This window comes from Falco peregrinus, chromosome 5, assembly GCF_023634155.1.
Source record: "Falco peregrinus isolate bFalPer1 chromosome 5, bFalPer1.pri, whole genome shotgun sequence".
Classification (NCBI taxonomy): Eukaryota; Metazoa; Chordata; class Aves; order Falconiformes; family Falconidae; genus Falco; species Falco peregrinus.
Window position 1 is genome coordinate 114,476,658 of NC_073725.1, and position 14,909 is coordinate 114,491,566.

At 47.8% G+C, this 14,909-nt stretch overlaps 1 protein-coding gene across 5 annotated transcripts in view; it reads right to left on the reverse strand.

The window, feature by feature from the left end:
- The window catches only part of RAD54L2 (RAD54 like 2), a 74,429-nt gene that overhangs the window by 22,844 nt on the left and 36,676 nt on the right, over positions 1-14,909 (reverse strand). For 4 of the 5 annotated variants that reach the window (XM_055803942.1, XM_055803944.1, XM_055803939.1 and 1 more), the window contains exon 3: positions 386-584. In XM_055803942.1, the coding sequence (XP_055659917.1) occupies positions 386-584 (199 nt within the window). Of the gene's footprint in view, positions 1-385; positions 585-12,499; positions 13,212-14,909 lie in introns of those variants that run through there. The other variant, XM_055803941.1, reaches the window with a different exon arrangement.

Consider the following 14,909-nt stretch of genomic DNA (forward strand, 5'->3'; position numbering starts at 1 on the left):
AACAAGTACCCAGGATAGCAGAGGGAAGGACTATATTTTAGGTTGTTTGCAATAGGATCCTCATCAGCAGATATCCGAAACTGAATATTTACTTAATGGTGGTACTGTTTTTCAATTACATGTCTTAAAAGCCAGCAGCAAATACACAATTTTTGCAGTATATTCCATAACTCTTCTGAAACACCAAACAAGTCTGCACCCACATGCAGCACTCCTGTCTGAGATCATATTACTCCCACTGGTGAAATCCTAAGGTTTTGGAAAAGAAAAGCCATCTGGTTCGCCAGCAGTGGCAAAATGTAGCTCAGAAGCAAAGTCCAGAGATTTTGCTTTTACCCAAAGGGCTATACAGGACTCCAGCTCTTTCTGTCCTGCTGCTGCTTACCTTATGTTTCTCCGCATGTGAGACGGTTTCTGAGCCCTCTTCTTTTTGGTGTCCTCAGAGGCCAGGCTCTTGTGCTGGTTCTGCAAGAGTCGCTCTGCCCGCTCACTCTGAGATGAGGTAGTTGAAGTAGAGCACTGCCATTCTCCATCCTCTGCATGTTCAACATGGTCACCACTGAACACAGCTTCCTGGGGTTGGTCTGAAAAGACAAGGAGGTAATGCCATGATAACAACAGTGCCAGGCTGGCAGCTGGCTTTTACATGAGCATTCGTCAGAATCTGAGCTGAATAGGAACCAACAACCCCTATTCTCACTTGTTTGTAAGGATGTTTCTCTGGGGGTCAAAACTGGGGTCCTTTCCAACAGCCACTCAAAGAGCATGTCGTGGTTTAACCCCCGCTGGCATCTAAGTACCACACAGCTGCTTGCTCGCTCCCCACCCCCTTGGTGGGATGGGGAGGAGAACTGGGTGGGGGGGGAAGTAAAACTCATGGGTTGAGATAACAACAGTTTAATAACTGAAATAAACCAATAATGAAGGGGCCAGGGGTGGGGGAAGAACAAAATCCAAGGAAAAACCCCAAGTGATGCTCAGTACGACTGCTCACCACCCACTGATTGATGCCCAGCCAGTCCCCAAGCAGCAGTTGGTCCCTCCCAGCCAGCTCCCCCCCGTTTATATACTGAGCATGACGCTCTGTGGTGTGGAACATCCCTTTGGCTAGCTCGGGACAGCTGTCCTGGCTCTGCTCCCTGCCAGCTTCTTGTGCACCTCCTCATCAGCAGAGCAGGGCAAACTGGAAAGTCCTTGACTTAGAGTAAGCACTACGCAGCAACAACTAAAACATCAGTGTGTTATCAACATTGTTATTGTACTAAATCCAAACCCCAGCACTGTCCCAGCTATTAAGAAGAAAAATTACTCTATCCCAGCCAAAACCAGGACAGAGAGTTAAAAAGTTTTCAGTGAAGGGTCTGTTCCCAGGGAAAGCCAAGACTAACACCACTCAACCCAGCCCAAAAGTGTTCTGACAAGAAAACAAGGCAAAATTATTTCAGTCCACGCAGAGCACTTGCTGTCCCTAAGGGCCTGTTTTCCTACAGGGGCCCGATGAGCTCTGACTAAAACAAGGAACTCAAATCTCTTTTTCCTTGTTTCACAGCATTCAAGTGGGGCAGAAATTTCCATTTATATGACACCTGCATAACCATCTTCCAAGTTAACAGAACATACCATGCCAGAGGTTTTCTGGTTCAAACATGGGGTCATGGCTTGGCAGGCAGCTCAGTTGGTTTTATCACCAGGCTTCACTCTCACAGTAACTTCTGGCAAGCTTTTTCAGAAACAAAAAGTGGCAACTCTTTCTACATTATAAATCACACACATTTCTTTTTCTCTGCATTCTCCTATTTTCAGACTTCCATTAGTGGCTGATTTCAGTCTTAAAGCACTATGTGAAATGACACCTTGTTCTAGGCAACATTCTGCTCTTCAACAGGCTGCCAGTGACCAAACTAATGCTTGCAGAGCACAGAAAGGAAACGTTTCTGTTCAAAAGCTTCCCTTGAAGTAAACTGCTTCTGACAAGCCTTGTAATAGCTTCTTTGAAGCATCTTGTCCCCTTGTGTCAGGCAAAGAGATACCCTGAACCTCATCTCATAATCTGCTTTCTTGCTTATGCTGTGTATCTGAGCTAATGACTGAACTGAAATGACACTTAGAACTATGAAGAAGGAAAGAAGGTATCAATGCAGAAGAATATGGCAGATGAAGTAACACAACCAACAAGCATCACACTGTGACTCCATGGGATCTGGAGACAAGAGCATCCCTTCTCAAAAAGCTGGGAGCTTAAATGAAGGATGCTTCAGCACAGCATGTTGCATGTATAGGAACCTCTACAGCTGCCACTTAATACAGCTGCCAGTTAATATGCCTATTAAATTAACCTTACCGCTAGTATCACCTCTTAAAATTGAAATGACATGAACTAGATTCACACCTTGGTCCAAAGCACCAAATTTGCAAGCTTCCTCTCCAGGCATCCCACCAGACCCACCCCAGCATTTGCCTGAAGTCTATGTCAGAATCCATTTAGGACTTCAGAGCTCACCCCACCATGGCCCAATACCAGCAGAGCAGCTCAAACATTTATGTGAACATCAGTCCCAGCCAGCCGTACACAGATGGGGAAAAACAGGTATCCACAACTTATGGGATGAAACAGGTCTCATGATGAATGCAAGAGTTACCTTGCATGTGAAAATAAAGGCAAATGGGTTTGCTGCTACAATCATAGTAGTTCTACCACAGCCAAGGTCTTAAATCCCTGTCCTTGCACCATGCCTCCTTAAACTTGCAAGCTCAGATACCACTCAACAGATTCACTTGTGGACAGAACTGTGCTGGGAATAAACCCAGTTTCCCAGGCTTCCCAGACAACAGCTCTGCTATTTGAGATACAGACACATTTTAGTCACATTACCTGCAATTCTTCAGCACTGTTTCCTTCCCCCCAGCCCTCTCAACTCCTGGTTATATAACTAGATCAAAAGATTGGATGAAATAGGGCAAAGGGAAGCAGGGAGGCTGCGCACGTGATCACATGCTCCAGGATGAGTCACTAAACCAGTGACTATCCTGGAGACAAACACTGCCATGGTTACACTGCTGCCATCTCGTCCTGGGCCCAGGGGACCTTGACAAGACATCAGAGAGCACAAAGTCATGCTTGTTGGGAAAAGGAAGCATTTCTCTCCCCACACCCCAGCAATTACCCACGTCACCTCCTTCGGCAGCGACTCTGCCACCCGTGCCATGCCAGGCAAGGGCGCCTTCAGGACAAGGGGTGATGCTAACAAAATCCAAAGGCTCAGCAGCCTAAAGGTGAGGCCATTACGTGTCTCCTCTGTATGTTTTCATATTTGTTGTGCAACTCCTGTGTAGACTCATTCCACCTCCACATTTTACCTTTTCTTTCCTCTTAATCATAAGTAATACAAGATCTGGTGAAACCTACACACAGCTGGATCAGACAGGTTTTTTTTAAATGAAATTCTCATCTGACCAGAGGCCTGAAGCCCAAAATCTGATGACAAATTTGGTCCTGCACTGAGTACTGGCCCTTATCCACCACAGCCGTGTCTGCTCAGGTTGGTGTTTGTCCTGCCAACACAAGCCCTGAGGTGAGGAACACAATCTGTGCCTCAACCCACATTCCTGACACATACGCATCTCGAAACCGAGATCTCTTCCACAGTAGCAACAGTACCAAACAGCACACTGATTCAGCTGCAGTGGGATTCAGAAACAGCCAGCTTCCTGAGGCTGGTCCCATCCTTGCCACTACAATGAATAAAGCTGCTTTTCACAAAGCTTAACACAATGATAAAATCACAAGCTTGACCATGCAGCAGCTCCCACCACACCTGTGACACGCGCAGGCAGTTACTAGCAGGAGTTGTTTTGTTGCTATTTTATGTTGAACTCGCCTAACTCTTGCTGCATACGAGAAGCGAGGCTCCCTGCTGCAGCCCTGTGGCTGCACTCCAGCACCGTGACTTCCAAGCTGTGCAACTGGGACCCACACTGGGACAGAAATGTGTTAAGAAACAAGAACTAAACACACACACAAACCTATTTTGTACAAGAACAGGTTTGATCTATGGGTTGGAGGGAGTGTGGGAACACCCTCATTGAACAGGTCCCATCAGGTAATCAATGGAATAATTCCTGCCCCAATTTTGCCAAGCCTACATCTACAACAGAAATGTAATTATGGTTTTGTAACAGGAGCTCCACATGCTACTCTGACATGGCTATATAAGTAGCTTTTTACACAACAAAAAATTCATCAGCCATGTCTGCATGTTGGCAACTGCCTGATCATGCTTAAGCTGTTAGCGCACTCTAGGAAGACCTGGGCAGTTATCCACATCGCCTCCATGAGAAAAGCACTGCTACCAGCCCATGGCTAACCCAGCACAGCCTTGCACAGGGAGACCAGCCATACTCACCCAAGCACAGCTGGGCAAAAGAACAGGCCCAAGTCTGCTCAGCGGAAGACAGCCATGGGTCAGTCACGGTTGCCAACAAGGATGTAAACCCATCTCACGCTTACACACTGAGCATTGAGAAAAAGCTGGATCCACACCAGCTCTGTTGAATGTTTTGCATTGTGCTCACCAGAAGAGGCACAAGATCTACAGAAAGGGTTTCCTGAGGGTAGCGGTGATAGCATCAATGCAGACAGTGAACTTGTCAAGCAGTTGCTCCTTCAGGTGGGTCACGGCTCTGAGAGGTCCCCAAGCAGTTCCCACTGGTCCTCAGTTACGGACACTCGCACACACCCAGGCAGTCTGTCCTGTAAGGCACCCTGAATGCCACAAGGGGCATGACTACCCTTTCTCATGCACTTTCGAGATCTAAAATGTGCCTGCCCTATTAAAATCCCATAGACCTGATTACAGCACAGCTCTGGTTTGTGCTGCAGAGCAGGGGTTGCCAGTTTTCTTTGCTCAATCATCATCAGCAACCACCGCCCCCAGCTGTACATACAAGCAGGGGGAGGTGTTCGGCTTCTCGACCGACACTTGCTTATTACAGTTTAGAAGTCTCTGTAAGGAAGAGTCGTGACTGCTCTGTATAACTCTGCTTCAGATGTTCCCTATGTGGTGTGACTGCCAGAGCTGCCCCTAAACACCGCACACCAGTGTGACCCATGATGCATAACACAGCAAAAGATTTGTCCTACAGTTGGGCACTTCCTGGTCCACCCAAGCTTATAAAACTCACTTCATCACCTCCTTCTTGCAGAATACTCTCAAAACTTTGAGGATGCAGCCTGGAGAATATTCTCTAGCATCTTCGATTCACCAGTGAATTGCTCTTGACACATACAGCCTGCTCTGCAAAAAGGCTCTGCTCACTGTGAAGTATCATGAAGCAGCAGGTATATATTTTTGAGGTGCAAGATTTCTGTAACAGAGTCTTCTCCTGACACCAAGGTGTGTGAGAAACTGTTATAGCTGCATCCAGTTTCCACACTCCAAGGCAAACCTCAGTGAGTCCAAGTGTCTGTCCACACACCAGTAAACATCCATAGCTTGGCTCTAGCAACAATCCAACGTTCCTTGGAGTACAGAAATGGCCACTCAGGATGAGAGGGTCCCCTACTTGAGGCTGCTGCACAAGGAGGTCCAAGAGACACCTTGGTGGACAAAACACTGTGTATGATTACTACCTTGCCTCCTCAGTTACTAGCTAGCTAAGGTGGCTAGCTACGGGTATGCTCTCCTCATGGGTGGCCAACTTCTCTGCCAGGGTAACTCCAATGATTCCAGGGAAGGCATACCACTGAAACCCAGCCACTTCTTTATTTCTAAAATCGTTTCACTACAGAAATTCAGAATAGCAAATAGCACTATTTTGCTGAGTCTTTGGGCATTATTTTACTACCCTAAGGACAGGGATGTGCATGCATGGTGAGGAAAGCAGCTGCATGCAGAGTGGCAAGGAGTTGATTCTTGCTTTGGGAGCTCTCTTTTGTCCTGCACAAAGAGCAAGGAGCAGTTAAATATTATTGCAGGCGTTCTGGGAACCTCCATGCAGTTTGTGGGCAATAGCTTGTCAGAGACTAGCTAGTACCAGCTCGTACTACTACAGCCGGTACTGAGCTGTCAAAGCAAGAATGGGAGGAGCACTGAGGGATGGCACAAGAAAGACTATTGCACAGCTCCAGCTGCAACACTCACAGCCACTGACACACTGAACTACAACTGTGCCAAAGGCTACAGAAGCGACTCTGCAGAGCAAGCCTGACTGCAAAGGCACTGACAGGCAGGAAGATGTTCTCTGGGGTTATGTGATGCTTTCCCAGTGCACTGGGCACTGGAGAGGTATGTAGGTAATGCCAGAGTTCAACTGTACTTGGCACCTGGAGAACAGCAGTTCTCTAACTGCAGCACAGCAATCATCTGAGAGGCTGGCAACACTCAGAGTGCTCCGGCTCATCTGTATTCAGCTATGGAATATAAATTAAATGTTTTCAGAATATTCTTTCTCTGTCTGCAAGCTGGTGCAGCTGTTGCATGGATGCCATGCAAGGAGGGAGGAGAGGTGTCTGCACAGAGCACCCTCTCACAGAGGTGGTGTTACAAAACCACTTGAGCACCCCAAGGCTGTTGGAAATCCTTACAAACCCCTCAAGGATTGTGTTGGTGAAAGCAAGGGGAGAGCCCAGACTCCCTTCCTCAGGCTCTACCTGCTGTGACACCGAGAAAAGCCACCAAGCTCCCTCCTGGGGCCTGACACACATCAACACCTGGTTCCTTCCTCCTGGAGCACTGGGAAAGCCACCCTGCAGAGGGGACGGAGGGGGACGCAGCCCCTCTGACGACTGGGGGCCACGGCCACCCCCTGCAGCTGCTATCAGGGCAGCTAATTAGCAACAAGGCTTTGTTCTCCTCAGAAAATAATCGGGCTCAGTCTTCGAGGGCAGGATGCCCCTCCCAGCCACAACTGCTTAACAAAGCCCTAATTATGTAAGCATTATACAACCCGGCACACCTACCCCCCCCCCCGCGCCCGCCATGCCGCAGCACCCGCTCGGCCACGGTCCTCACCAGCACGCCGGGACCCGGCACGCCAGGCGCCTCGGCCTCTCCAGCCGCCCACTTGGCTGACAACACCGGAGCCAGCACCCAGCCCTCATCAGCCTTTTGCACCGGTGATTCCTGAGTGCACGGGGAAACCGTGCCCGTCTTCCCAGGCTTGCCTGGGTGCCCCTCGGGGACATCCTCCCCTCGGCAGGGCCATGGCTGCGGGCAGCTTCCAGGGCAGGCGTGCTGCACCCCGGCCAAGAGGGCAGCCATGCTGCACCCCGGCAGCGGGATGTGCAGCCCCCGGCCCCATGCCGTATGCTGTCCCCACTCGACTCCAGCAAAACGCAGCCCACTGGTCAGAGGAATGACGCATCCCACCACTGCTCTCACCCCAGCTCTGCGGCCGGCTGCAATGGTTGGTGTCCTGCTGAGTCACAGCCACAGTACTGTGAGGCACAAAGGCATCCTTCGAGCTGAGCCTGCCCAGCGCTGAGCCTGCCCAGCACTGAGCCTGCCCAGCCCCAGAGCTCAGCGGCAGCTCCCCCAGGGGAAGCTTCCCTCGCCTGTCAAACAGCACATACATCAGCTCTAACATCTTCACATCTTCATTCCCAGTGCTGATTTATCTAGGAGTTAACCACCGCAGCTCTGTTGTTCATACTTGTCACTGTAACCAGACACAGAGACTGTCATATTGGTGTAACAAATAGTATTGCTTGAAGTCTGAGTAACACATTTTTCATTTCTCTAGGTATCTGTAAAGCAATCAGTCGCTGTGGGTTCAAGACACCTATGTGAAATTTGCAGATTGCTGGTGAGACGGCTGGGCTGCATCCAGCCCCAGCCCTGAACCAGAGGACAGAGGGCAGAGACGTGAAATGAGCTCTAAGGAAAACACCACCAGCACGGGCTCTGTGGGCCAGAGCCCTGGGAGGGACCGAGACCAGGAACACACAAAAGCCAAACCCATCTCCAGACTCCTTCTTGGGCAGGAAGCAAGCCCCGATCGATAGAGAATTTTAAAAGATAAATTATAAGGCAGCACTGCCCTTCTTTTCTTCCTTTAGAGGTCTTTCAGCATATCAGTTACTGATGAGGTTGTGCTGCAGAAAAAAACTCCCTTCCTGGCCTGAAGGAATCCTTCAGGAGCAAAAGGCAGCAGAACTGAAGGGCAGGAGCAAGGAAGCTACCACCCAAAAACCAAAGGGAAAGGAAGCAGCCAAGAAGGGCCAAGAAGCAAACTGGAACAGCCAACAGCCAACTTTGGTGACAGACAATATATCTTCTAACCGTGGTATTATGCAAGCAGAACCAGGCCCCAAATACCCAAGAGCTCTTGTTCTGGCTGGGCCTCAGCACTGCGGACGCTGAGACCCGGGTTACATAAACACCAACGAGCACTTATATAACTGCAGTATGGCAGGGCCGGTGCCACCACAGGTACCCGGCCCCGGCAGCCCTCCGGCACCAGACCCTGCCACGCAGCCCAGGTGGTGCCTGTCAGGCCATCCTCTTCCTCACTGGCACCGTGGAGGAAAGGCTGATGGCCACCCCAGAGCACCCCGCGGTACGTTTCCAGCTCTGATGTGCTCAGAGGTGGGTTGTGAAATTGCAAATCAAACATTTTCACAGTGTTCGGACATGGCAAGAACTGGAGAAATGTAGAATGCTGCTACCTGGCATCCCTCTCCCAGATATATAATCAAAATTACTTTTCCCAATAAAACTCCTCAAACCTGAAATGTAAACTGCCTCCTCCCCAGGAGCCCCCCCCCCCCCCCCCCCGCCCTTGCACAGACACTGTGGGTATTAGTCAAGACAGGGAAACAAAGCCAAGAAACACACCCGTTAAGGTAGCAAGCAAAGCAGGGCTGAGTTACATTTGTTCTTTAGCCGGGGGTGTGTAAGAACAGCCCAGTTACATAAACGTGCTGCACCGAGTCAGGAAGTGTCTCAGGCTCCAGTGCCGGGAAGTTTTCAACAAGCTGTGCACAGGAGGGAAGCGAAACCTCCCCTTGCTGGTTATCCCAGTTAACTAGTAACCCAGAACATAGTTTTGCCAGCCAGATTACAAAAATTACTATAGGGATCTTACCCACAAGAAACCAGATTTAGCCATCAGATCTTATTTATTTTCACAATAGTCCACAACTTTTTTTTTTTTTTTTTTTTTTTTTTTAAAAAAAAAGTCTCTCTATTCTATTAAGGTAGATAAATACTGATTTAGGTAACAAAGATTAATGTCCTCTCCCAGCTTCAGAAAACAGATGCATACAGACGCTTGACACGTTCCCAGCACGGTGAATCCAGCTGGCTGCTACCATGACTCTTCTAGGGATAAATTTCAGGGACTAAGAAAAGAGGACGAGTAGGGGAACAAGCATTCTGCATTATGCAATGATTACATAAGCATTAGTTTACACTAGGTAGCTGTGAGTTGTGGTATTAGCTTTATACCAGGATACCCTCAAAGCAATGAGAAATAATAAAGAAGGGATTATTGCTGCCACACGCTTCCAAGGCCACCAAAATGGCAAACAAACATGAGCACAAGCGAAACTTTAATCTCTGCCTCAAGCCCTCACCGTATCTTTGTTCAGGACCTGTTAACAGGGGAGGGGGAGAAGACAATTGATACTCACTCCTAATTTAAGACAGTAGCATGGAAAACAATTCCAGCATAAAGTAACCTTAAGCATCTGAATGCTCCTTTGTTGTGGCTCATAATAGTATAAGAGAAGGGATATTTCAAAATTATAATACCCGGTATTTGCACTACAGTTCAGTGTCAAAGGAGTTCACAACCATGACATGGTCCAGTCCTCAATAACCTGTGAAACACCCTCCTGTCCATCTTGCAGAGGAGGAAACTGAGGCAATGAAATCAGGTAGGCGTCACTGCTGAGTAACTCCCAAGTTGCTGGCTCCCTGTCGTACACTCCAACCAACAGGATTTCTTTCCTCTCCTTAAATATAATTTCTTACTTGGAAAAACAAAACATAGTTGTGGATTTTTTTAGAACCATAACAAAGCGCAAAACTTCAGGTGCATTGCCTTCTTCTGCTTCAGTCTCTAAAGTAATTTCAGAGGAATTTTTAAGGACTCTGTTTAATGAGGGAGGCATCACTTGGGAGAAAAATGCAAATTGTTGAGTTTGAGCCTGTGTGCCACCGCATTCCACTGGCACTTCTCCCATCAAGTGCAGCCAGGAAAGTGACTGAGAGCACTGGAGAAAGCTAATATGACCAGGATGAAACACCATCACTCAAAGCACAATCTGTTTCTATTTTCCTTTTCAAAATATCGGTGCTGCTCTGTGTGCTGCTGAGAGTTTGACAAAGGGCTGCAAAGTTGATCATGGCAATCAGACTCATACAAATTGAAGCCACGATGTCACAAGGACACAACATCCAAATATGTAACACCCTGAAAGCTAAGCACATCACAGCCTGGGGGGGGGGGGGGGGGGGGGAGGAAGGGAAAAGCACCGGTTCTTTCATAAGGTTGCTAAAATTACAACCACCTCTACGGTCAAAAAAGAAGCATATGTATATATGGGGAGGAGCCAGGGTTCTTTAAATAAGAGACAGTTTTCCTGCAGGGCAACAGGGGGATAGGTAGTGTACTGCAACAAACCTTGATTTACTAGCTGGTGGTTGCTACCATAAAAATAATTAAAATCCTCTCTAAATTTCCAGAAACATTTCCAAAATAATGAACAGGTGGCACAGCAATGCATATACACAAGTGCTTGCTACTTTGAAGACCGCAAAGAAGTGTTCAGGTACCTGGAGTGAGAGAAAGCCACACAAACCAGAGAGGAAAAGAAACACCGACCAGTGGTTGAAGCACAAAGGCAGGGAAGAACACTATGTGTCAGTTCTGCCCTGGACTCACTCTGTGACCTTGTGCAGTTTTATCACCCTCTCTGGGGACAAGGCAGATATGGGAGAAGTGGGACAGAGACCCTCTTGGATCCACCACCCAGAGCGCAACCACTTCAGATCATTTACAAATGCTTCCTCAAACAGAGATAAATTTTCCCACTGGTAGAACAGACTGTGATAAACCTTGTCCCAGACATTATAACTTGGTGAGCAATGCTGTACAAGGAGTTCATTTGCACTCTTATTCTCTTATGTTTGTACAAATGACCCCAAAATAGCCTTCCACCCAAAATTTTTGGAAAGCCTCTAAGCTTGCATTCTCCCTCCATCTATGACCTACAGTCTCATTTCCAAAAGCATTCTCCCCTCCCCATCTTCTTTTTATACCTATTATCTAGACTGAGTTACATAAGCCACTTGTATCACCCAGATTCCTCACTTATCCAAACTTATTTTGTATCATAATTGCTTTTTCTTCTCATTTCACATTCTCCCAGAATTAGCTTCTTTCTTTGTCCTGCCACCACAACCAGAGATGTAAGAAAGCAAGAAGAGATGGATGTTGGTGGGTTTTCCCTCCCCTAGAATCCGTACCTCCCACTAATGGACAACAAATACAGCGTGGCTTAGTTCCATAAAAACTCCTCAGGAAGACCACACTGCACTGGACTCCAATAGTAAACCAGAAACCCAGAGCTGGAACTCCTGGGGACCATTTGTGACCAGCCTATTATAGTTCATAGCATGAACTTTGGAGGTATTTGCCATGTGAACAAGGTGGAAGAAGCTTGGTGTCCTGGAGTACCTGACCTCAAAGTAACAACTTAAATTACAAATTTAGAAAGTTCTTCAAATCTGAACAAAGTTTTTTCTCCAACACACAGCATTCTCCCACCAGCAAGCAAACTAAGTGGCAGCCATCTCAAAACTTTAAACTTGTGTTAAAGTTTCACCAGCATCTTCTGTTTGATAGGGGTGAGGGGAAAAAAAGAGCCAAGTAGCTCTTAGTCTATTAGGCACTATAATTAGGGGATCTGGAGCAGGCACCAACAGCTCTGCCTGGTGCCCAGGCTGCTGCCCAGTCAGCAAGTCACCAAATATTTCACTGATAAAGGCAGCGTTCAAAACTCTTATCAAGTAGGATATTGGAGGAAAGTACATACAAAATGCTGAAGAGGATGGGGTAGGACACTGCATATAAAATCATACTGATATTAACAACTGGCTCTCCTCTTGCTAAAATTTACTTTTGCAGCATTACAGTATGACACCAGCAGAAACAGTACCAGGCAGACCCAGAATGTCACATCACTAAAGTCTTCAGAATTAAAAGCACAAAGAAAGAGCTTCCTTCTCATATCCCTTCCATCAAGCCAATAAGCACTGCAAGACTGAAAATTCAGCCATTTCAATCCCTGCCCAGTAGGCAGCAAATTGAAAGCCGAGTCCCACAGAAGTCTTAGTTCCTGGTGCATTTTGCTAGCCACCGAGTAGGGTGCTCCAGTACAGAGGTGGAATGAATGGTCTGTAACAGAAGAGCAAGTGGGAAAAGAAAACAGGAGGAGAAAAAAATAATTTTTTAAAAAAATCAACCCACAAAAGCCCCCCAGCCTGTGTCCTACCTGGAAACTGCTGAGACTCATCCAAGAGTAACATGCTGCTCAGTGCACTGACGCAAGACCTCTGCCTGCGACTCTGCCCCAAGACTTGTTCAGCGCGGCCGCACGCTCTCAGCCCTTCTGCTATTCTTGTCTCAGGGTCTTCAGGACAAAAGTTTCCAGTCACTCCTGACAACTCCTTATCTCTGCCTGCAGCCCAGCGAGCAGTAAATCCACTCTCACTGGCTGTTCAGCTTGCAAGCGGGAAATGCCTCCTGATAAAACAGTCCAGGGTACAGGCAGGGAAACCTGCACTTAAGGTTTCTGAAAATAACTTTGGTAAATAGCTCCTAGTGCTTGAATCCACCCAGCCGGTGCGAAGGGAATCAGTACGCATGTATCCTCCCTGCACCCAGCCGAGACGAACCGGGGTCACTGTTATATAACTAGTTAAATATGCCTCGTGTTCAGCCTAAATAAAAATTGTCACTCTCTCCTCCCCTGCTTGGAGAGTCAAACACCACAGCCCTGCCCGAGGTAGCTGCTGCTCCGCCGGTGCCCGCTGCCCGGAGCTGTGCTGACGGGCCGCTTTGGCTTCAGCCAGCGGGAAGCTCAGCTATGCCTGGGAAAAGAGTTTTAAAAGAGAGGAGAAGAGCAGGGAGGCTGAGTGGGTGTGTATGGGGGAGGTCTCCTCTCTCTCCCTCCTCTCGAGCGAGCGGCAGAGTTGCACGCTGTTCAGATCTCAGATCTGAGGGGATCCCATTCACTGAGCCGGTGATCCAGTTCAACTAGTGGCAGAGACCAAGACTGGGAATAAAATAAAAATCCTTACATAACCATTCAGGCTCCGGCGGGGCCCCATGCAAGGGGAATCCCAACAGACAACAGGACGTTCAGAACAGGGGACACAGGGCCATAACCCCGCTCCCAAGTTTGACAGCACAAAAGCAAAAGAGGGGGGCAATGAGCTGCAGAAGTAGTACAGCCTTTTGGCTTTGAAAAAAATCTTGGTATCTGTGATTTTATGAACTATTTGCATGATGCCTGCTACCTTCCAAGAAACCTGGACAACTGAGACTGAAACCCGAGCAGTACGATGCGAGCTGGTAACCTATTTGCACAGCAATAGGTGAAAGAGCATCCTGTTTGCTTCATTAAATCAGCATGTTGTGCAGCACTGCCAGTCTGCAGAAGTGCAGCAAACAGACTGTGAAGGAGATTTCGCAGTTTTTAGGAAACAACCTGTCAGAATTTGGGGAGTGCAAGCTTATTGTAAGCGAGCCTTCCTCCCCGTCATCCATCTGCACCAGAAGGACAGGTACAGGAGAGAATAAATACTTTAAAGCTGTGGTTGAACTCTTAAAGGCTAGCCATTGTGCCTAACCTTCTTCAGTGCTACAGAGACTTTTTCCATGCCTGACTCCCTTCATAGACATACTGAGTACCAGCAACAAGTGGCAGAACTGGGCTGATAAGACACCTAATGGAACCGGCTCGCTCCTAGCGACTGTCTGTCCACAAAATGAAGTCAGCTCTTTGCTTGAAACAACCAGCAAGTGAGAGCCGGGAAAACCAGGATGGGCAGAAGCAGCCCCAAGCAGGCTGCCTCTGAGCAGCCCTGGCACAGATCTACAGGACTCCAGGACAAGCTGCACTCGTAACAGTCAAAGATGGATCTAAAGGTCTGCAAACACAGCCAGGGCAGAGCCTGGCTACCTTCATGTGACTCCAGCCATTTTTATTAGACCTTTCATTTGAGAGGGTGGTAGGGCACAGTGAATGCTTGCTACCATCAAAACATCCTCGTTGCTTCAGGGCACATCACAACTTTGAAACAAACCCAAGGTGCTCTTTTCTTAATTCAAGCCATGTAAGTTTTATCAAAGAAAAGATGAACTGTATTAAAATTAAGTGGCTCAGTAACACGGCAGCCTTTCACCTACGTCACAGATTCAAATACCCTAGCTGGTACACGAGCACATACGGTGTTTATCGAGGGGGAAAAGAGGGACAAATGTATTAAGAAAAGTACATAGCTAAGGACCTTGCAGCAGGCCTTATAAGGACTTTGTATGGTTAGAATAAATAAGCAAACATCACCTCAGCATCTGACCTAACAGATTTATGTAACCAGGAAGCAAGATTTAAGGACAAGTACTTGTGGAAAGTACCCAGTTGCATTTACAAGGCATGCTGTACGGTTTTGGCTGGGATAGAGTTAATTTTCTTCATAGCAGCTAGTATGAGTCTGGATTTGTGCTGAAAACAGTGTCAGTAACACAGGGATGTTTTCGCTACTGCTAAGCAGTGCTTACACAGAGCCAAGGCCTTTTCTGCTCCCCACCCCACCCGCCAGCAGGCTGGGGGGGGCACAAGTAGTAGAGAGGGAACCCAGCTGGGATAGCAGAGCCCAACTGACCCAAGGGATATTTCA